Source organism: Penicillium longicatenatum, assembly GCF_028827895.1.
Source record: "Penicillium longicatenatum strain IBT 33135 chromosome Unknown contig_3_segment0_segment0, whole genome shotgun sequence".
NCBI classification, from domain to species: domain Eukaryota; kingdom Fungi; phylum Ascomycota; class Eurotiomycetes; order Eurotiales; family Aspergillaceae; genus Penicillium; species Penicillium longicatenatum.
The window spans coordinates 1,730,304-1,751,262 of NW_026643121.1; the positions used below are offsets into that span (position 1 = coordinate 1,730,304).

General features: G+C 49.5%; 11 protein-coding genes across 11 annotated transcripts; 7 read left to right on the forward strand and 4 right to left on the reverse strand.

The window, feature by feature from the left end:
* Positions 1 to 287: 287 nt before the first annotated feature.
* N7484_006010 (uncharacterized protein) lies at positions 288 to 750 on the forward strand (the record flags this gene model as incomplete). The annotated part of the gene is made up of 3 exons (XM_057116429.1): positions 288 to 407; positions 504 to 596; positions 685 to 750. The coding sequence occupies 3 exons, from the start codon at positions 288 to 290 to the stop codon at positions 748 to 750; spliced, it is 279 nt and encodes a 92-aa protein (XP_056972312.1).
* Positions 751 to 772: 22 nt separating this feature from the next.
* Positions 773 to 3,045, forward strand: N7484_006011 (phosphatidylinositol N-acetylglucosaminyltransferase subunit Q/GPI1; the record flags this gene model as incomplete). Its single annotated transcript, XM_057116430.1, has 3 exons — positions 773 to 907; positions 960 to 2,648; positions 2,701 to 3,045. 3 exons carry the CDS (start codon positions 773 to 775, stop codon positions 3,043 to 3,045), a joined length of 2,169 nt encoding a protein of 722 aa, XP_056972313.1.
* Positions 3,046 to 3,343: 298 nt separating this feature from the next.
* On the forward strand, positions 3,344 to 4,441 carry N7484_006012 (intradiol ring-cleavage dioxygenase; the record flags this gene model as incomplete). Its single annotated transcript, XM_057116431.1, has 1 exon — positions 3,344 to 4,441. The coding sequence occupies one exon, from the start codon at positions 3,344 to 3,346 to the stop codon at positions 4,439 to 4,441; it is 1,098 nt and encodes a 365-aa protein (XP_056972314.1).
* Positions 4,442 to 4,646: 205 nt separating this feature from the next.
* On the reverse strand, positions 4,647 to 5,318 carry N7484_006013 (histidine phosphatase family protein; the record flags this gene model as incomplete). The annotated part of the gene is made up of 1 exon (XM_057116432.1): positions 4,647 to 5,318. One exon carries the CDS (start codon positions 5,316 to 5,318, stop codon positions 4,647 to 4,649), a length of 672 nt encoding a protein of 223 aa, XP_056972315.1.
* Positions 5,319 to 6,708: 1,390 nt separating this feature from the next.
* Positions 6,709 to 7,128, reverse strand: N7484_006014 (uncharacterized protein; the record flags this gene model as incomplete). Its single annotated transcript, XM_057116433.1, has 4 exons — positions 6,709 to 6,801; positions 6,868 to 6,938; positions 6,991 to 7,028; positions 7,088 to 7,128. 4 exons carry the CDS (start codon positions 7,126 to 7,128, stop codon positions 6,709 to 6,711), a joined length of 243 nt encoding a protein of 80 aa, XP_056972316.1.
* Positions 7,129 to 7,415: 287 nt separating this feature from the next.
* On the forward strand, positions 7,416 to 9,704 carry N7484_006015 (exosome nuclease subunit RRP6; the record flags this gene model as incomplete). Its single annotated transcript, XM_057116434.1, has 1 exon — positions 7,416 to 9,704. The coding sequence occupies one exon, from the start codon at positions 7,416 to 7,418 to the stop codon at positions 9,702 to 9,704; it is 2,289 nt and encodes a 762-aa protein (XP_056972317.1).
* A 313-nt stretch (positions 9,705 to 10,017) lies between these two features.
* Positions 10,018 to 11,751, reverse strand: N7484_006016 (uncharacterized protein; the record flags this gene model as incomplete). The annotated part of the gene is made up of 2 exons (XM_057116435.1): positions 10,018 to 11,325; positions 11,386 to 11,751. The coding sequence occupies 2 exons, from the start codon at positions 11,749 to 11,751 to the stop codon at positions 10,018 to 10,020; spliced, it is 1,674 nt and encodes a 557-aa protein (XP_056972318.1).
* A 2,406-nt stretch (positions 11,752 to 14,157) lies between these two features.
* On the forward strand, positions 14,158 to 14,841 carry N7484_006017 (uncharacterized protein; the record flags this gene model as incomplete). The annotated part of the gene is made up of 1 exon (XM_057116436.1): positions 14,158 to 14,841. One exon carries the CDS (start codon positions 14,158 to 14,160, stop codon positions 14,839 to 14,841), a length of 684 nt encoding a protein of 227 aa, XP_056972319.1.
* Positions 14,842 to 15,262: 421 nt separating this feature from the next.
* Positions 15,263 to 16,632, forward strand: N7484_006018 (tryptophan--tRNA ligase WRS1; the record flags this gene model as incomplete). The annotated part of the gene is made up of 2 exons (XM_057116437.1): positions 15,263 to 15,654; positions 15,723 to 16,632. The coding sequence occupies 2 exons, from the start codon at positions 15,263 to 15,265 to the stop codon at positions 16,630 to 16,632; spliced, it is 1,302 nt and encodes a 433-aa protein (XP_056972320.1).
* A 143-nt stretch (positions 16,633 to 16,775) lies between these two features.
* On the reverse strand, positions 16,776 to 17,591 carry N7484_006019 (Aminotransferase class IV; the record flags this gene model as incomplete). Its single annotated transcript, XM_057116438.1, has 1 exon — positions 16,776 to 17,591. One exon carries the CDS (start codon positions 17,589 to 17,591, stop codon positions 16,776 to 16,778), a length of 816 nt encoding a protein of 271 aa, XP_056972321.1.
* A 472-nt stretch (positions 17,592 to 18,063) lies between these two features.
* tom70 (putative mitochondrial outer membrane translocase receptor (TOM70)) lies at positions 18,064 to 20,178 on the forward strand (the record flags this gene model as incomplete). Its single annotated transcript, XM_057116439.1, has 5 exons — positions 18,064 to 18,373; positions 18,427 to 18,506; positions 18,568 to 19,339; positions 19,398 to 19,871; positions 19,928 to 20,178. The coding sequence occupies 5 exons, from the start codon at positions 18,064 to 18,066 to the stop codon at positions 20,176 to 20,178; spliced, it is 1,887 nt and encodes a 628-aa protein (XP_056972322.1).
* Between the last annotated feature and the right edge of the window lie 781 nt (positions 20,179 to 20,959).

Consider the following 20,959-nt stretch of genomic DNA (forward strand, 5'->3'; position numbering starts at 1 on the left):
CCTGCCAAGCTTGGTATAGATCGGAGACGGTCACGTGGGGCCATTGTCCACCGTGAATGGGGGTCTAGACACCGAACCTACACGCGCCTACGATAAACCAGCAATCGACCCCAAGATTGCATCATTCACTCGTTTATATCCGACATTCTACTTGACAGGAATTCTTCAGGCGAACCACGTGAGCTAACTTGGTCCCTCCAATTCGGCGACCAAACAAAACACTGCTATTCGACTCCCCCACAGCTATGCGCGCACACTGAAACGCGGTACCGCTTGAACCCTGATTCATGCACCCCTTTTCCATCTTAACCCTTGGGATCTTTGTCGCGGGCTACACCACTGCCAGGTGGGATCTTGTTACCCGTCTATACGAATTAGCTATCTTTGCGTGGGATCACGGCGTCGTGGTTCGTTCCCCTGTTCTTGCCCGAAGCCCCTCCGTTCCCGCTTCGACCTCAATGCGCTTCCATTGGATATTTGCTGACAAGTTGCCTATGAAATAGACACGAACTTTGAAGGGCTTCCTTTTGCTGTCCGTATTTTTCTTCCTCCTTGTCCTGCCTATCAACCACCTAGCTGCGAGAGAGGGTCAATTGGTGAGCTCCCGAACGAACCCAAACGGACATCGACATCCGCATTTTTATCGTATATATAGCATTCGCTAACGGTATTCATATTTTTCAGCATCCGCGCCACGTGAATCTCGGCGTCTCCGCCCGGGAACAGCTGCGCCGTCGAGGCTCCTTCTAACCGGCAAGTGGAGGATGACAACATGATCATGAGTGATGGCTTGCTGCGAGTATTCTGGCCATATGATCTCCCGCGATCTTCATCGACGGGAGTGATAGTCGGTTGGCGCAACTCGGAGCTGGACTTATTCGTACTCACGGTTTTGGAAGATGTCGAGGTAACAAATGCCTGCTCTAAACTATAAACAGAGCTGACAATCATCTTTGTAGCCACGGAATGTGGACAATGCGCTTCGGGCTGGCATTCTATTCAGAAACAGCCCGCATCCTATTGTTCGCATCTTCAGTCTCTGTGGTCGATCTCAGATGCATGTTCTTGGTACGACAAATGCAGGTGCACCACCGACTTCGTTCAACCCGGCCCATCTTCATGTGACGACACATCCACCTTCGAAAAATCAGATACCGCGCATCTACTGCCCGCCGGAGGCGAATCTGTCGGTTCAGGTTATCATGTTCCATCGCCCGCATCCAACACGTATGGAGTACATGTCTTTAGACCCGATCGCCCTCGCTTTGGGCGATAAGGTGAAAATGGTCGAAAATGGTGGACCGTTGTCGGGTAAAGTCGAGTCGGAAGAAGAAAAGGAGAAAGCACGATATCGTGTGCTTGTCGACAAGCTGAAGTTCCACACTGTTGTGAAGCATGTGCCATCGCAAAAGGAGCAAGCACTTCCGCTGATAATCAGTCAAGTAAACTGCGCCTACGAAATGAGCCAACTGATGCACAAAAACTGTCGTCTCATCGGAGTGCGCGCGAAACGTAGCATGAGTGTCGGAGAACGTGTGGTGGAATCAGCTACAACTCTCTGGGGACTATTTGTCCTTTTTATTGCACATATATTCTGGCAATGGATTTGGCCCGTTGTCACTCGAGTCTTTGTCATTGGTCTCGTGGGACATCGATCAGTTGCAGAGGTTGTGTTGCAGGTTCTCGAGTGGCGGGCCCGGCCTGATGCTGCAGCAATCAAAGACATCTCGGCAACAGCTCAGCAGGTTGATATACGGCTGCAGCAATTCTGCTATTGGCCCATACAATATGTCAAGCTGCGTCAGAGAAAGGACAATTGGGAGAGTGTGACTACCAGCCATCCGGATTACATTCGGTTCTATAATAGTCTGTGGCTCGTAGCCAATGATGTGATTATCGGGATCGCTCTCGGCTCATATATCATTGACAACGCCAATTGGGTAGCCTCTCAAATCAACACCGTCCTCACGGGATGGACCGTGGTAGGATTGCAGCGCACCATTTCATGGTTGATGGATTGGCCCGCTGGCTTGAAACTCAACAATGAACTGGCAGCTTTCCTGGGTGATTTGTTTCTCTGGGTCATCGAGAACTGGGCAGCATGCATTGCCAACCTCCAACCCTACCTTCCCCATGTCATCTACATCATCGGCTGTTCCAGTTTTGCTGGGGCCAGCATGCCAATCGCCCTTTTTTCCGATCTCCTGTCCATCTTGACCGTCCACATCTACTCCTTTTACATCGCTTCTGCCCGGATCTTCAACTGGCAGCTTACCATAATCATCTCGCTTTTTCACCTGTTCCGTGGCAAAAAGCGAAACGTCTTGCGCAACCGAATCGATTCATGTGATTACGACCTTGATCAATTACTTTTTGGCACGATTCTCTTCACAGTGCTCTTCTTCCTTCTTCCTACCGTGATCGTCTTCTACTTGACCTTTGCGTCGGCCCGCATGTTGATCATCTCTATGAAAGCTGGCTTCGATACCTGTCTAGCTTTCCTTAATCATTTCCCACTCTTCGCGTTGATGCTACGAGTGAAAGACTCGATGCGACTGCCCGGTGGCATTCGATTCGAGCTCCGAGAGGAAGTGGATAAACACTCTAAGGATGAGGGCTCCTCCACTATCTCCTACATCCATCTAGAAGTATGTTCGATTCGACTTTCCTGAAACCATTCCATACTAACATTATATCTAGTCCATCCCACTGCCTCTCCGCGCCATGTTCGATCAGTACTTCCAACTTGGCCACCGACTTCGCAAACATTATCTGGCACCCAGCGTCATCTTTTGCCTCGTCACTGGCCGTTTCGTACCGCCGATTCACCGCCGCAACCTGTACAGCATGCAGTATAGTATGTTACCTGCGCGTCGAGCGGGTATGGCCGAAGTCTGGGCACTTCTTACGCAGCCTAAGAAAAGCGGGGGTGGTAGCGGCGGTTCCGGATCACTGGCAGGCAGCATGGGTACTATCGGCCACCCAGTACCTAAAGTGCCTCCCAACTATGGTCAGAGTGATGTCCGGAGACGTGGTCATCGGTGATGAGCAGGTTTCTGTTGATAATGCCCTAGTATATAGTATCTCTAATGGATTATTCTAATTCCTTTTACACTGACCATGCCATGACGGCTTCCTTGTACCTGCCCGGTTTGAAAGGCTTGAGAATAGGGCATGTACTGACATTGAGGCCCACATCCCGAAATCTAGAGTCCGGCAACCTAGCGTACTTGCATAGTTTTGAGCGAACTTACTATATTTCCATATACCACTGGGCACTCCATATGTTGTTTTCCTTCACTTCGAAAGCCCGCTCTTCATATGAGACTAGATTATCATCGGAATGTATATTTTCACATTTCTCACTCGTATCCTAGGGCTCGCTCTTTTGAGCACTGCCCACCCTGGTGAATACATCAAACGTGCAAACACCCTCCAGAGGCGAGCGTATCACTCCCAAGTCGTACGAGGCTATGGAGCCTGCACCAACGACCTAGCCCTGGCCAAAGTCAACGCTCGTGCCGACCTACGCCGTCGAAGCATAGTCGAAAGACAACGACAAGACCTTGCCGCTCGTCGAAGTCAACAAATACTCAATCCGAACCCAGATTCCAATCCCAAGCAACCTGTTGATCTCCGAGAGCCACTCCGGAAGTCACATCTCAAAACAGATCCCAGTATCGGCCCGAATACCCCGGAAGATGAGCTATTCGGTGATAATGGCGTCTGCGTGCTCAATCCCGAAGGCATGCTCGGTCCATTCTACGTAACAGGCGAATTTATCCGCTCAGATATCACTGAGGCCGAGCCTGGCGTTCCTATGACCATCGATGCACAGTTCATCGATGTCGAGACCTGCGAGCCGGTCGAGGGTATCTGGTGGGATATCTGGAGCTGCAACTCTACGGGCGTGTATTCGGGTGTGATGTCTTGGGAGAACGATGGCAAGGATGATACATCGAATCTCAACGCAACATTCCTACGTGGACTACAGCGGACAGATGCTGAAGGCGTCGCTCAGTTCCAGACTATTTTCCCTGGTCACTACCATCATCGCGCGACACACCTTCACGTCATTGCTCATGTAGGCAATGTTACTCGGTTCCCCAACGATACCATTACCGGTGGAACTGTTGCGCATATTGGGCAGCTATTCTGGGGTCAGGATCTTGTTTATGAGATTGAGCGGACATATCCGTATTATACTAATACGGTGCCTATTACGCCTAATTCTCGTGACAGGTTGTTCTTGGATGAAGTTGAAGGAACTACCTCGGATCCAGTATTCAATTATGTTAAATTGGGGGAGGATGTCCAGGATGGGATCTTTGCGTGGATTTCCGTCGCGGTGAATCTTTCTGCTAGCTATGATCCAAGCCACAACTGGAGATTGACGGAGCAGGGTAGTGTCTCGGATTCTGGTGGTGACAGCCCTGTTTGAGGTACGACGTCATGTTAATGAATCTTTTTAACCTAGATATATATTTTTAGTATCGCTGGATTATACTTTGGCGCTGAGTCTAGGAAGAGATTATTGCTCGGGCTATTGCGGAGGGGATGAAGAGAAACCGGATGATTGTCAGTGAACATATGCAGTTTTGATACTATCAAAATTTAAGATGCTTGCATATCTAATATCTGGTGTTCTAAATTGATACCCCAGTGGTCATTATTATAATCTTCTTTCTTTGCATTGTCACTCTAGATTCTTCATCGAATGTGACCAAGACAGTACGACACTTACCTGTGTCTGGTACTTTTGTGTCGTTCGAGACAAATTTCATAAACCCTCCATGGGTCACAAGAGCAATATCCGGTCTGTCACTCCCCTCCAACTCCTCAAATTGCCTCTTCATTCTTTGCTGCACCGCCCGTCCTCTATGCTCTAGAGCCTCCCATTCGGGCAGATACCGTCCCGTCTTTGCAGGGAAGGCAGGATCCTGTTCAAGCAAATCCCACAGCAAGTAGGGAAATCTGGATCGCAAAACCGACCAGTCGGAGCCTGTATCACAGGGACGTGCAGAGTGTGCCTGGATATCAGGCTCCAGAAGAAGTTTTGCCCCATGTGGCACACCGGAGTTGTTGGCGTAGTACTCTTCGTCCAGGGCTTTTTGGAACCCCACCAGTGCTGTATGAAGGGTACGTGTGAGAGGTGACGTAATTACCAGACCCACGCTTTCACTGAAGGGGAATTCGTGACAGAGATCTTCTGATTGTTTGATTCCCCTTTCTGTCAATATCGGGTCATTGATTGTTGTGTCGTGGCCGGGATTGTGGATGCCCTCGGCATGCCGAATGAGATGTAGTCGGAAAGTCATATTCTGTGGTCGTCAAAGGGTTATAAGAATCATTGAGTGAGGACGTATGTTTGGGTGAAGTTGTACAGCTGAATGATTTCTAAGTCACTCGTGACGAGGCCGAATGTTCAAGATAGTTATAGGAGAGAAATTTTGGCACCTGGGCACACGGCAACCTATATTTATTGATCAGGTCATCTCGGCTTCAGAAGTGGGTCGGAAAATCGCAAACTCTCTGGTAGTGGGGTTAAAGATAGCAGAGAAGAACCTTGGAGGGAGAAGAAAGACATAACCCGAGGTATGAGAAGTCATTTATGTTGATACGGCCTAGAGAGTCTGTGTCGTCCATTAAGGGCACTCATTTGTTTGAGTGTATCTTACGCCCTAGGATACAACTCGTATACATAGAAATAACGTTTTGTTCAATCACTGATGTTTTACAGAGCAGAAGAAGCATTCAGAAGGCTCATCGGATATCCTTGCGCTAGCCCAGATCAGGCATATGACGCCGGGGCCTGAACCTCGGGCCCCGCTTGATCTACAAACATGGATGCTATGTCCGAGATTTGTATACAGGGAATAGATGTGATCCGAGATCCGCTGCGCAGCTCTGCTTTTCATGTTGTTTTTGGAAGCGATCAGCTATTTTTCAGCTTCAATAATGTTCTAATGTGGAGCCCATTCCTATTACAGAGCGGTTTGCGACCCAACGCGGCGGTCTCGTAACATAAACTTGGGACACACCCGATCTGCATTCAGCCTTAATCTTGCCCCTGAAGAACTGCTACCGTGCTAACTTTAGAACACGCTTTGTCATGCTTTGTAATAATAATCTTAATATGCAAGGGTCCATGGACTTACGTATTGAGGTAACCGGCAATTAAGAGTAGGATGTTCACCAAGCACATGGTGCGACATATGCCAGCTCGTGCGATCGACATAGTGGGAAAGTCACTTTGCCAGCAGAGCAAGTTAGGTATTATGTGCTCACGGTAATTTCAATGTCAACTTCCTTGGTCAATATGAAAGTCTTCCAGGCACGTTTTACACAAAATCACTATCTTGAAATTCGGTTAACCTTCGAGATTTCAATGTGATTTCCAAAGTTGTCTGCCGATGCTTGGCTCACCTGCCCGGCACCCGAACATCTCCCAAGGGGAAGATACATGTGTATAGGCAGTTTGAGTCATGGATTCACGGGCATAACCAATTTCAAGTGTCCAAAGATTCAATCATTACAACAATGGCAACTGACCTCGAGATATGAGTGCCAAGTCTCAGATATATACATGGCCATCCCGAAGTCTGCGCTCATTCTAGATACTGTATGTACTATTCAAATTTCAAATGCAATGCCGCTCATAGAATACAAACATAATAGAAGAGTGGGGATTGTACAAAGGGTGCCGAGTCAAGACTTTTTGAGAAACTCTGCATCGGTCTCACTGCTGCTCTTTCGGGCGTCATCCAGCATGCTGTCCATGCCTTTTTCCTTCAGTGCTTTCTACACGACAGGGTAATTCATCTGTCAGTGTCAAGTCGCTAGACAAGAAATGTGGCCACGACTTACATGTAAGCAAGTTTTGTACTTGGAGAACAGCTCATCACAGTCATTTGACTTGGTGTTGCCACGGAGATATTCTGTTCAGCGTTAACCACAGTTTAGTGTCGAGCCAGGACTAGAAAGACATACTCTCGCTGTACCACTTAAGAAAACAAGTATCGTATTGCCTAAAGTCTCATGTTAGTCGGTCCTAAATCCTGGAAGAGGCGGAAAATCCAAAGCTTACTCTTTCGTCTCATTGCACTCCGGGGCAATCGAGGCAGCCATTTTGAGGTATTACGGTTCGGAAGGATCCAACAAGGTTAATAGGCAGGGCAATTCCGGTGAATGTCGGTTTCAAAGAAGCGAAGTCGAGAATGGCTGGAGGCGAAGGAAAGAGCGGTTGGCCACTTTGACCAATCAAAACATCCATTGCCGGCCATAACTATTCAGGGTAGGCGGTCAACAACTGCCATTTCTCTGATTTCTCTATTCAACTTTTTTCGGAGCTTTCCACACCCTTACCCAAACGCACCCTATTTCTTTTGAATTCTGTGGCTTGAGCTCAGCCTGCCATGGATTCCGCGGAGTTTGCACCTTTCCAGGACAAAGTGACCGCCGCTTTGTTACAGGTGACTCGCAGTGTGGGTCAGCTCGCCTCGGAGGATTTGAATTTCCATCGCTCCTCCAGCAGCGATTTCACTGAGTTGCTTGACGAGGAGAGCGAAAGGATTCTTTCGTTGACTTCTGCAGTGTTGAAAGCGGCCACAAATGGAACGGATCTTCAAGCGCCGAAGCTGAAAAACGAAGAGTCGATCGAGGACAATTGGCGCGGCGTGGTCGACGTGATCGACTCGCTTCTAGAAAAGGCCGATGCGTGCCTCGATGAGTTTACGGGTGTGATCAAGAAGTTGAGCCCGTCGCAAGAAGAACATGCCCCCATCGTGAAGAAGACATCGAATTTCCCGACTATTTACGACTACGGCCCATCAAAGATTCCGAAGCCGCAGTTGCTCTTTGATCAGAAGGTTGATAATTCAGACCTGGGTCCTTTCCGCCCTCTTCTCAACACCAAGCCACATGCGACTGTGCCGCTGGAAAAATCGTTACAGAAACAGCAGATTGATGGGAAAGAAGGCTACCCAAGCCCTTACGATGCTGAGATTCGCGCTGCCCAATACCAGAAGCCGGTCTACGAAACCTCACCGCCGATCGATTATTTGCCATTCGAGCAAACGACTGCTATATTCGTCGATACATTGGATGGAGTCAAGGAGATGCTGAAAGAGCTGAAAGAAGCCAAGGAGATTGCGATTGATTTGGAACACCACGATGTCCATTCCTACCATGGTCTCGTTTCATTGATGCAAATCAGCACACGGAATAAAGACTGGATTGTCGATACCCTGAAGCCATGGAGACAAGAGCTTCAAATCTTAAACGAAGTCTTTGCGGATCCGGGAATTCTGAAGGTTCTGCATGGTTCTACCATGGATATAATCTGGCTTCAGCGCGATCTGGGCTTGTACATGGTTGGCATGTTTGATACTTTCCACGCAGCATCTGCATTGGGATATCCGAAGCGGAGCTTGAAGTATCTGCTACAAAAATTTGTCAACTTTGAAGCCGATAAGCGATACCAGATGGCCGATTGGCGCGTTCGTCCACTTCCATCCGGCATGTTTGACTATGCCCGCTCTGATACCCATTACCTTCTTTTCATCTACGACAATCTACGAAACGAGCTCATTGAAGCATCAACCCCAGACAACAGCTTGATCGACTATGTCAATGAGCGATCGCAAAACGAGGCACTCCAACGTTATGAGCGCCCAGTATATGACGAGACTAAGGGATACGGCCCGGGAGGGTGGTACGATTTGTTGACTCGCAATTCAGGCGTACTCAGCAAGGAGCAATTTGCCGTTTTCAAGGCCGTGCACAAGTGGCGCGACGAGGTTGCACGAGCGGAAGACGAGGGCTTCCAGTGTGTTTTCCCGAAACACATGCTCTTCCGGCTGGCTCAGACCATGCCGCTTGATATGGGCACCCTGCTTCGCACCTTATCACCTATGACTCCAATCACCAAGGAACGCATCGGCGATCTCCTGGATGTCATTAAAGAGGCCAAGATTGCTGGTGCCACTGGTCCCGAATGGCGTGATATTGCACCGCCGCCAAAATATGGTCCAAAGCCAGTTGCAGTGGAGGATGCGGACTATCCCGTCGCTGAACGCTATGAGAAGTCTCAGTTCTGGGGTAATACTCTGGATACCCGCCAGCCTTCTACTCCTCTCGAGTATTCTCTTGCCGCCTCTACCGAGGCCCTCCGACTCTCTCTTCCTTTGCCGCCGATGCCATCTACCGTTGCTGAAGCGCGACAGAAGTTTGTTGATGTGAAGATGGAGCCGGTTTCATCTCCCAAGGCGGAACCCTCGCCTGCCACGACTCCCGAGGCACCAGAGGCACCAGAGGAAAAGAAGGTCTTTACTGTAAAGGAACTCGGCGGCCCTCGCAAGCGCAAAGTCACCCCTGTTGACAAGCCAGAGAAAGATCTACTGACCCTTGACGGCATGGACCACGACAGCAATGATGAAGAGTCCGAGGCGAAGCAACGCAAGAAGGCCCGGAAAGAGAAGAAGGCCCAAAAGGCAAGGGAAGCCGCTCAGGCCCAGGCCGACTCTACTCCGTTTGATTACGGTGCCGCAGACTCGGTCTTACACGCACCCACTGCACATGGCCCTGGGATGCAGTCCAAGCATAAGAGGGCTCACAACCCTTACGCAAAGGCGCTTGAAGCTCCATCGGGTGTGCGCCATGGCAAGCGCGAGATCGCTGGCAAGTCCGTTACATTCCGCAAGTAGAAGTCTCGGCCATTTGGACATTGGACATTCGAGGTTTTATTGTCTTGCCCTAAAAAAGCATGTTTGGGGTTATGTGTTTTGTTTTTGTTTTTGATTGTTCATGTAAGCATAGCGATACCCGTGCGCCACTGGGAGACTCTGGGATTATTCTTTATGTACCTATAGACGTCGGGGTTCCCCTGACAATGAGATATGTATCTTGAAACACCATTGATCGACTTAGATACCGTGGAAAAAAATTGGATTATGGAAGTATCTACTCCAAAGTAGTCAATCATGCCATTATGAATCCTCCAGAGAATTCACGTGTAGATTAATGCCCCATCGCGATGGGCTTATCCTGAGATTTCATGCGCTCCTCGATGAGTTGCTTACGCTCCCGTCGCAAATTGTTAGCATATTTTACTCCAAATCCATGCTCAAATACCTCTTGGATTTCCTCAAGCACCAGTCCAGATACCTCAGGATAAAAGAAATACAGCCAAACCCAACCAAGGCCACAGATACCAGCGAAGAAACCAAATGCACCAGACGGCGTCATAGACTGTATCATGGAAAGGAAACAACTGGAGATAATGACATTGCTGCCCCAATTGGAACATGTGAGCCACATGGTGCCCATGGCACGCACCTCCAAGGGGAAGAAATCGGTACTCATCCATGCAGTGTTACCGACAGACACGCCGTAGAAAACGACGAACCAGATAATGAAGACAATCACCGCGATAGCAGCAGGTGGGACTCCACTGGTTGACTCGAGGGTTCCCGATTCAAGATCAAATGGAATCCACTTGAAGGCGACTGCAATCGCAATCATACCAGCGGACATTCCCCAGGTCGTGGAAAGGAGAAGACGCCTACGGCCCATGGTATCAATCACCATCATGTTCACGAAAGTCATGATAAAGTTGGTACCAGCAACCACCAACCCAACTGCCATAGGGCTGCTGAATCCAATCGTGCCAAAGATTGTGCCACTGTAATACATCAAGCCGTTGAACCCAGACAGCTGGGAGATAACCATCAGTCCGCAGGCACTGATCAATGCACGGAGGTTGCTGGGGACGCAGTGCAGCTGCTTGATTTTGCTAAACGTGGTACCGCCATCATTGATCTCACGGGCTTGATCACAAGCGACTTGAATTGCTAATTGGACAGCGTCGATCTGCAGCTCGTTTGCGCCCTTGTAAATCTTCTTTAAGACCACACGGGCTTCCTCTTCACGGCCTTTGTAGATCAAATGACGAGGTGATTCGGGACAAAAGGGCAGCAAGACGGCCAGGATGATGGCAGGTACAGCACCAAGTCCGACCATATATCGCCATCCATGATTCACGCTGGCGAAAGCTGCACCGATTGCATACGAGATGACTTGACCGCCGGTGATGGACATGTTGTTCAAACCGATGAGCTTTCCGCGCGACTTGGCCGGTGCGATCTCCGCCACATATAGCGGCAAGACCATGGCTGCTGAACCAACGCCGAATCCAATCACAACGCGTCCGACTGACATTTGGGCGATGGTATAAGCAGCCGCTTGAAGGACGGCACCGATGATGAATAAGGCGCAACCTATATAGATTGCCATTTTGCGACCAAACTTGGTGATTTGTGTGAGCTGCTGCGATTATGGACATGCAGGATGCAAGAATTCAAGAAGGAAAAGAAGATCTCGACGTACCCTGTCTGCGGTATTGCCGGCGAAGATAGCCCCGAAGAAGGCACCTCCAGAGCAAAGAGATGTAATAAGTTCTTTTTCGTTGCTCGTAATGGGTCTGTTGTTCAGATCACTGCCCATGTATGCGGTCGCTCCCGATATGACGCCGGTGTCATATCCGAATAGCAAACCCGCTGTCGAGGCGGTTAGAGCAACCATCCACACATACCAGCTTATTGGGATATTATCGACACTGGTAGCGACATCGTCCATACTCGTCCCGGCCTCAACCTTCTCGATGTGTACGTCGTGTCCAAATTCAGCATCGTGAGCTGATTTTAAATGCTTTGTATTATCGCCAGCCTCCAAGGAGGTGTCAAACGGGGACATATTGGTATGGCAAGTATGGAATGAAGAGTAGATTGATAGTCAAAACACAATGCTACGACTAGAAGGGCACATTTTGACATTTTTATAGTACATTGTCTATCGTCACCACAAATCTGGGGAAAGTCGTCCCGCACCCGAAACGCGGGGGCCCCGCATCCCAACTTGCAAGGACGAGCAAATACGCTCGAGGAGTTGAAAACGGTCCAAAGCAGCCGAACCTTGCCGTGGGCTTGGAAACCTTATACTTTCGCCGGCGATTGCCTTCTTGAGTGATTGGCTTTCATCGGCTATTGGCCAAGCTTCAAGTTGACGGAAACCTATTTCCTGCTGCCGATCAAGTGCGCTTTAAATGAGAAGATCGCCATGCCATTGCCATGGCCACGGGCTTTGAAAGTCTACTGACATCATTATATGCTTGGGCTTCCCGTTGAAGAGACCGGGTATTGGGATGGCTTGGCGCTAGACCAATACCATCCATCTGATTAGTAGGACAATTCATGTAGTCTTACGAAACCGTGATAACCATTCAGCTCAGACATGAGGAGTCAAAGATAGATTCCTTGGCCAATATTTGAGACAATGTGATGTTTAACTGCATTAGCTAGATGCTGCTGCATGATAATTAGCGCTATTGACTCGGAGCCTGCCAGTGTGCATATTCTAGCATCACCTTGGCGATCAACGTTCCAGCCCCTCAGTTCTCCTCAACGCCCACTCCCGTTGTCCTCCAAATCTTCAAAGGCATAGGTCCCGAATTCAGATTTGTGATCTCCCGAATCATCGGCTCCCACTCCGGTGCCGATAAAAAAGATTCAATCCGATGAATCAACGACGCAAGGAGAACAGCCTGCTCAAATTACATAATCTGTAGCCAATACAGTTCTGGGCACTGATCCTAAAAGACACAAAGTAACGCTGAAGTTCCTTGCCTACATCGCCAAGCCAGCTCTCCGGCCGATAGGTTTCAGGCTCGGGAAAATCGCCGGGTCGCGTGAAACCACACATGCCGGTATGCTGAGCAAAGTTCCTTCGGGGATATATTCATCCAGAACCGCTGCACCCTCCGGTGATGTGCGACGGGGCAAATTCATTGAGGCCGGTGGGAACAAGCGCAGGGCTTCATCGATACATGCACGTAGATAGGACAGGGCGCAGACCTTGTCGTATGAAGCCACAGTAGATATCGAAAACAGTTTCCCCTCTGGACACACATTGGTTGTTTCACGGCTCGTCCCCGATAAAACGCTACTCCTCATATGGATAGATCCGTAGATAATCGTGTTTCAAAAATAGGCCTGTTCGATATCAGGACGATCATGTTATATATTATGTTATATTTTACAAGAAACCTTGATACCTCCCCGTCCCTTCATGCTGGTTTTGCTAAGGTCATTTCTGGCACGCAATCCTGGTAATTGAATATTTCTCATCGTGACGCACTGTAACTCTCCAATATACATTCTCTCATTGAGTCTCTGTGAAACCTTGCTGCGGCATGTACAATTGCGTCTCAGCTTGATGTTGAAGGATCTTAATCAATTTCGCCCTATTATTCTGTCGCGTCCTTTGGAATACTGTAGTATTTTAGAAGCTACCAAAATGTCGAGCCCTTTTCTTTCCATAGCTCTTCGCATGTTCCTACGCCTAGGTCACAAAAAGGCAAATGGGAGCTCTTTTCGGCAGAAATGGAATTTCCGAAGCCAAATTTTGCTCTCCAATTGGTTGCTTTTTCATCTCGTTTCAAAAAAAAAGCCTTCTTAAGAAAGGACTATACAATCGACGATAGTGTCGTGGTTGCTCCTTAGGTGTGCCTACATTGCATTGTCAGAGTCGTAGCTACGGTGATCCTTAATATTGCAGTTGCAATCAAAGCAGTACCACATATGCCCATGCGCATCAATTTCTCCGGGGCGCCCGGGACGCTTTATAAAGCTAGCATGGACCTCGGGAAGCGACGGGTATGTTCGATTGCTTCTCGTACGTCAAAATCTTCCCCGTGTTGCGTGCATGTTAAAGCCAGCATATTACTGACCCACGTTAATCATTGGATTATATGTTGCAGTACACTCCTTGGATAATACCTTTCAAGTAATTAACAGTCGTAGTCTATCTTTCCGGAATACTGGAACGAGCAGATGTCTTTTCGATAAGGAAGACATGAAATTGTCTGGTTTATGTGAGAAAAGGCGAATTCTCTACGAGTATTAATATTCGGCCATGATTTTGTACACGTCATTCAAATCAACTACACGTGACACAGATGACAGCTTATGCAATCTGCTGTCCCCCACTTTAACAAAGACTAAGTATATGTTCGAACCCATCATCTGACAGATATGAACTTTGCCTTTGCTTGACCCCACCCACTTCATCTACTGAACATTTATAACGGACAAAATCAGAGAAATGTTAGCCAGTTTCCTCAGTCTTCCTTCTGAACTCCGGAACGAGATATACAAGCATCTCCTAGTGTGCAGGGAGCCTGTTAGGCCCTGGAACGCAGAAAATAAGCTTACGACTAATCTCCTTTTCACGAACACAACAGTCCTACGTGAGGCCAGCTCACTACTCTATGGCAACAACTGTTTCGACCTCACCGCTTGGAATGCTGAATTAATAATCGAATTCCTTGACGCTATTGGATTCATCAACGCATCTTACCTTCAGTATATCCGCATCGACTTTCTTGGACTTCGCGACCTTGGAGACGAGGTCAGTCTGGAAGAAGGTATCCGTCGTATCTTGGGAAAAATCCAGTCACACTGCACCAACCTCAAATCCCTCACAATCACCCCTTTAACCACATATCTCATGGAGTGTATGATAGATTCATTTGACAGCCCTGTAAAATTTTGCAGGGCATTAGCGTTGGTTGCCTCTCAATTCAGGACAATCACATCGCTCCAAGAAATTATCGTGGAAGTTCGTGAGAACCGTCTAAGCTCAGATATTAGGAGGAAAATGCAGAGTCATGGGTGGACACTTAAGGTGGTGGAGCTAGTGGAAAAAGAGGAGCGGGACGATGGTAGAGATTTGGATGAAATTGAAGATGATGATTATCCTTATGACGACGACGATGATGATGACTAGGACATCGACAATGACAGCGACTTTTGGAGAAGGGCAGCAGATTAGAGATTTTCAGAAGATAAAGAAACAAATGGTGGATTGAGTTTAGGTATTGACGAGGGACTGGCAAAATCTTTTGAAGTATGATTTGATAGCTGATCAATAGCAGTATGCATGCCTTCCAAGGTTTGTATGAATTTGTTGATGCTTGTATGTATAGTGCGGGGTGACCATGTGACACTTGGTATCGTCCAATCAGAGCCTGCACTGATAGCGGCCTGACTCATCCGCCGATCGTGCCCGCGAGGGGCAGAAGAATTTCGTTGTAGTTTGAAGTCAATCGAATATACCTCAGAAAGTAAGGATTTCTTGTGGTATCCTCCGTACCATACTTACCTCCATCTGGGATAGAACTCTAGTCTCTCGGGTAATCATACACACCATGGCGGACGAACCAGGTCAACCCCCCGCGCTCACCAGCCTGAGCCTTGCCGAAAAGGCCCCCGAGACTAAGTCTACCGGCCAGATTGTGACACCTTTCGATGTATCCGGTGGTGTGGATGAGTCAGGCAAACTTCTCCCCGTCGACTACGACAAGCTGGTACAACAGTTCGGCGCGAGTCCTTTGACTCCAACCATCCTTGAGCGCTTCGAAAAGGTCACTGGCCACCGACCGCACCGTTTCATGCGCCGTGGCATTGTGTTCAGTCACCGTGACCTGACCAAGATCCTCGACTGCCATGAGAAGGGCAAGCCTTTTTACCTCTACACTGGCCGTGGTCCGAGTAGTGACAGTATGCACGTGGGCCACACTGTGCCGTTTGAGTTCACCAAGTATGACTGCCATAGTCGTCTTCCACCAATTGAGTAGTCAGAGCGCTAATCAACATTGTTTCATTTAGGTGGCTGCAGGATGTCTTCGATGTCCCCCTGGTTATCATGATGACTGACGACGAGAAATACATGCACTCCGCCAAGATCGAGATCGAGGACGCCAAACGATACACCAAGGCCAACGCAAGAGACATTATTGCTGTTGGATTTGATATGAAGAAGACCTTCATTTTCAGTGATTTCGACTTCGTCGGAGGCGCCTTCTACGAGAACATTTGCCGCATGGCCAAGCGCATCACAATCAACCAGATCCGCGGTACCTTTGGATTCAATGACAGCAACAACATCGGAGAGTTCCACTTCTGCGCCACCCAGTCTGCTACAGCATTTGCGACCAGTTTCCCCCAGATCTTTGGTACCGATTTCAAGAAGGTCTCTTCCATTCCCTGTCTGATCCCTTGCGCCATCGACCAAGACCCCTACTTCCGTCAATGCCGTGAACACGCCGAGAAGATGAAGTACAAGAAGCCCTCGCTCATCCACTCGATCTTCTTGCCTGCCCTTCAAGGACCCGGCTCCAAGATGTCCGCCAGTGTGGATAGCTCTGCCATTTTCATGAGCGACACTCCCAACAAGATCAAGAACAAGATCAACAAGTTTGCTTTCTCCGGTGGTCAGGAGACCGCTGAGTTGCACCGCGAGCTGGGTGGTAACAGCAAGGTCGATGTGCCCTTTCAGTACTTGACTTTCTTCCTTGAGGATGACGAGGAACTCGAGCGCATCCGCGCCGCCTACGAGAAGGGTGAAATGATGACTGGTGAGATGAAGCAGCGCTGCATCGCTGAGCTTCAGGCGTACGTGACTGGATTCCAGGAGCGTCGGGCCAAGGTCACTGATGAGATTGTGGCTGAATACATGCGTCCTCGCCCTCTCGAGTGGAAGGGAAACTCTAACCCAGTGGTGGCCGAAAAGAAATAGAGGCTGCCAAGGCTCAAAGAATGAAACGGACATATTTTAAAACCCTGGCAAAAGAACTTCAGCGTTATGACTCCCGGGCCCAATGCATTTTCTATATCCATTACTCTCATCTATACATTTCACATCATACGTAGGCTCGATTGTTATTGCACTGGTGAACTCAGAGAGATGCGACCACGCATAAAACCTCGTACCCCATTGCTTAGCCAGCACTCTTCTCCATCTTTAAGCTCCGAAGCTTTGACCAACTGCTCAATACAAAATCCTTGGTTCAATGCGTATCTTCTTGTTGTGCCCGCATTACCACCGCTGGTAAGTGGCGGAGTTACCCAAGTGTCTCCGCGCCGGAAGTACGGAGTAGTGATAGTACCTTCCATGATTTCGCCGTCCAGGTTCACCATGAGCAGTTCTTCTGACTTCGCCCCGGGGGTAACCTGAGACCGGGACTGAGCAAGCGTGTAGTGTTCTCGGGAAGAGGTCTTGTGCGTGGTGAAGCCAGACGGTTCTGTACGCTCCGTGTCCACGACCACCCGCCAGACAGTCGAATCTGTACTCGTGTGCAAAATCGGAGTCATGAAATTAAGCAGGTCTATGGGGCCAGTCTCTGAAAACTCGCAAAAGGCATGGCCATTGTGTTGTAAAACGAGCTTCAACCGCCACGGTCGAGACTTGTCTGGCACCCGCCAACTCAGGAATCTGTCTAGGTTTTTCACATCTCCGTTCATCCATACTGGCCCATTGTCAAACACACCCTTCCAACCAAAGTGGCGTGCAGCGGCTATGATTCGGTCTTGGTGGTAGGCCAAGAGGTAGTAGGGCGAGTCCAATGGTTCGGGATAGTTCTCTGGGTGTTGCAGGGCCACGCTTGGAAGATTGGGGTCGTAGCGAAACGATGAAAAGATCTCGAAAGTTTCTTGCTCGGGATGCTCATGTTCGACCACAAACAAATTGGAAGACATTGAGGAGATTCCTCAAAGGCTGTTGCTGTGTAACCGTTAATAATGCAGCCCCAGTGGTTAGTCGCGATCTGCCTCACGCGCCAGCAATTAGCTTCCTTGGCGAACGGGAACCAAATATGAGACTAGTATGGGAAAAGCTTCGTTGAAAAATAAAAGCTGCACGAGCTGCAAAGGTTCACGGATGCATCCCTTTTTTTCCCGGTGCAGCCGAGTTGGTGGTGTTCAAACGGTGGAGAACTTACCGTCGCGCGGCGCGTGATTGGCCGCAGCGCAATCATCGAGTTCTTGACTTTTCCTCCAAAGCTCCATCATTCTCCCTATCTCACACTTCCCGCTTTAGGCGTAGAGACCGGTATGTCTCCCCCCTCTTATCATCATCGATTCGTCGCATTGTATTAACTGAATCTTTCGTCGCCTTAGAACTCCAGGACTTACATAGCATCGGTCGCCGTGCCCGGTTCCTGCTCACATAATGTCGTCCGTGTCGCCATTACCTACACCTACACCCACCCGGAACGTGGTGCTGGACACTGCGACTTTGCCGCCGTCCGGCTCTTCGTCCGTCTGGGATCGCGTATCGAAATGGGTGTCGGAGAATAAGGCTCTGGTTTACACCATTGCCGGTGTCGCTGTTGTCGTCACCAGCGCTGGAGTTGTCTACTACCTATCCGACTCTAGCAAGCCTTCTCCCCCCGCACACAAGAAGAGCAAGAACCAGCGACGGAAAGAGAAGAAGAAGGTTGAGGAGGAGAAGAAGGCCAAGCCCGCCTCTGTTCAAGATGGTTTGTGTCCATTGCATCATATGATGGAATTCGGTGACTGACATCATAACCAGAGCCTGCTGCTAAGAAGGCCGACGAGCCCGAGGAGCTGCCCGAGGTTGACGAGGCAACCGTGGGTGAACTGTCGGAGGAGGTAAGTTCCTAACGCTGCTCGAACCCCTTTCCTCGGAGGATGTGCTGACATACGATGAAAGACCCGGAAGGAATACGCCGCCAAGCTGAAAGCCGCCGGTAACAAGGCCTACGGTCTGAAGGATTACCCCAAGGCCATTGACCTTTATGGCCGAGCCATCATCTGCAAGCCCGACCCCGTCTTCTACTCCAACCGTGCCGCCTGCTACAATGTTCAGTCGGACTGGGAGAAGGTCGTTGAGGACACCAGCGCTGCTCTTGCCATGGACAGCGAATACGTCAAGGCCTTGAACCGCCGGGCTATTGCCTACGAGCACCTCGGCAAATTCAGCGAGGCTCTCCTCGACTTCACTGCCAGCTGCATTATTGATGCTTTCTCCAACGACGTCAGCCGTAACTCCCTGGAGCGCCTGCTGAAGAAGGTTGCCGAGAAGAAGAGCCAGGCCATTCTGGAAGCTCGTAGCAAGAAGCTGCCCAGTGCCACCTTTGTTTCCAACTACCTGCAGAGCTTCCGCCCTCGTCCTCTTCCCGAGGGTCTGGAGGAGACCGCCGAGCTGAGCGAAGACTCTGGCAAGGGTCTGCTGCGCAAGGGTCTGGTTGCCATGGCTAAGAAGTCTGCCGAGGGATACGAGGAGGCTGCTGCCTCTTTCGAGAAGGCCCTTGAGGTTGGTGATCTCGAAGAATTCGAGGCCCTGGCTCTCAACATGCGCGCCACCTTCACATACCTGGGCGGCAACGCCCCCGCTGCTTTGGAAGACTTGAACAAGAGTGTGGAGCTGCAACCGTCCCTGGTTCAGAGCTACATCAAGCGTGCTAGCTTGCACCTTGAGCTTGGTAAGCTAACGACACCGCATAGTTGATTTCGCACAACAATTTACTGATTGATTCGTAGGAAACAAGGATGCTGCCGCCGACGACTTCGAGCTTGCCATCAACAACGACAAGGACGATCCCGATATTTACTACCACCGTGCCCAGCTCCACTTCATCCTGGGTGAGTTTGCTGAGGCCGCTAAGGACTACCAGAAGTCCATCGACCTCGACCGATCCTTCATCTTCTCCCACATTCAACTCGGTGTGACCCAGTACAAGATGGGCTCCGTCGCCTCAGCTATGGCCACTTTCCGCCGGTCGGTGAAGAACTTTGAGGAGGTTCCTGATGTTTACAACTACTACGGAGAGCTTCTCCTCGACCAGCAGAACTACGCTGAGGCCATCGAGAAGTTTGACAAGGCTGTCGAGATGGAACAGTTGAGCAAGCCCATGGGCATCAACGTCCTGCCGCTCATCAACAAGGCCCTCGCCCTGTTCCAGTGGAAGCATGACTTCCAGGAGGCCGAGAACCTTTGCCAGAAGGCCCTGATCAGTATGTAACTCTTTGCTTGGGTTCCCTTTGCTCACAATACTAACTTAATCTCCTAGTCGACCCTGAGTGCGATATTGCCGTCGGCACCATGGCACAGCTGCTCCTTCAGCAGGGCAAGGTTTCCCAGGCCCTCAAGTACTTCGAGCGGGCAGCCGAGCTTGCTCGTACTGAGGCCGAGATCATCAATGCTATCTCTTACGCTGAGGCCACTCGCACCCAGTTGGAGGTCCAGGAGCAGTACCCCCAGCTGGCTGCCCGCCTGAACGCAATGGGTGGCAGCATGGGCCCCGGTGCTCCTCCCATGTAAAAGTGAGGTTGTTGAATTAATGTCTCTTTCACGCTACCAACATTCTCCCCATCTTCTCTCCTTTCTTCGCTTCTGTCCTGATCTCCCCAAAATCTGGAGTCGGGTTTGCAATGTCTCCTTCCCTTATTCTATGATCCCAGTCTTCTGGCTTTCTTCGATTCGTCTCGCAGTTGCCCAGGCTGTTTTTTCTCTGCTTGTATTTAGTATCCACTGGCATATTCCCCTTTCCACTTTATGTTTTTCTTGATCTTGGGCAGCGCGGAGATAACCGAGAAAGATGCCTAGCGGGAAGTTTGGGGCCAAGGCTGTGTCCAACTGGATGTGCGCATGTTGGAGAGTAATCTGTGTACCATAGAGGTGAATATGAACGTTTCTGCTATAATCTTTTTAAATTTCAGTAGTCTTGCATTGGGCAGCATAGAGTATTGAAGAGGCCATGTCTCATGTGTTCGGGGTACCGGGATCCACTCGGAATCCACATGATCCTCAAGTTCGATAAGAAAGTGCCCCACTTGTACTATAGCATCATCATTGCCTTATCTGCCTAACTGATTTGACCAGCTCATCCTTCTTTGAAGACTTAGAAACAAAAGAGTTTTGATTCTAGTGCAAGTGCCGGCTCACTAAAAGTCTGGCCCAAGGTTTTCCAAAGGTCCCGACTCTCCGTTTGTTTGAGCCGTGACCTCAACCGGATCCATCATCCTACCCCTCTTCCTCTTTCTTTCCCTCTTACCTCACCTTCCTCCCACCTTCCCCCTCTAATATCGGCCCCCTTTTGTTT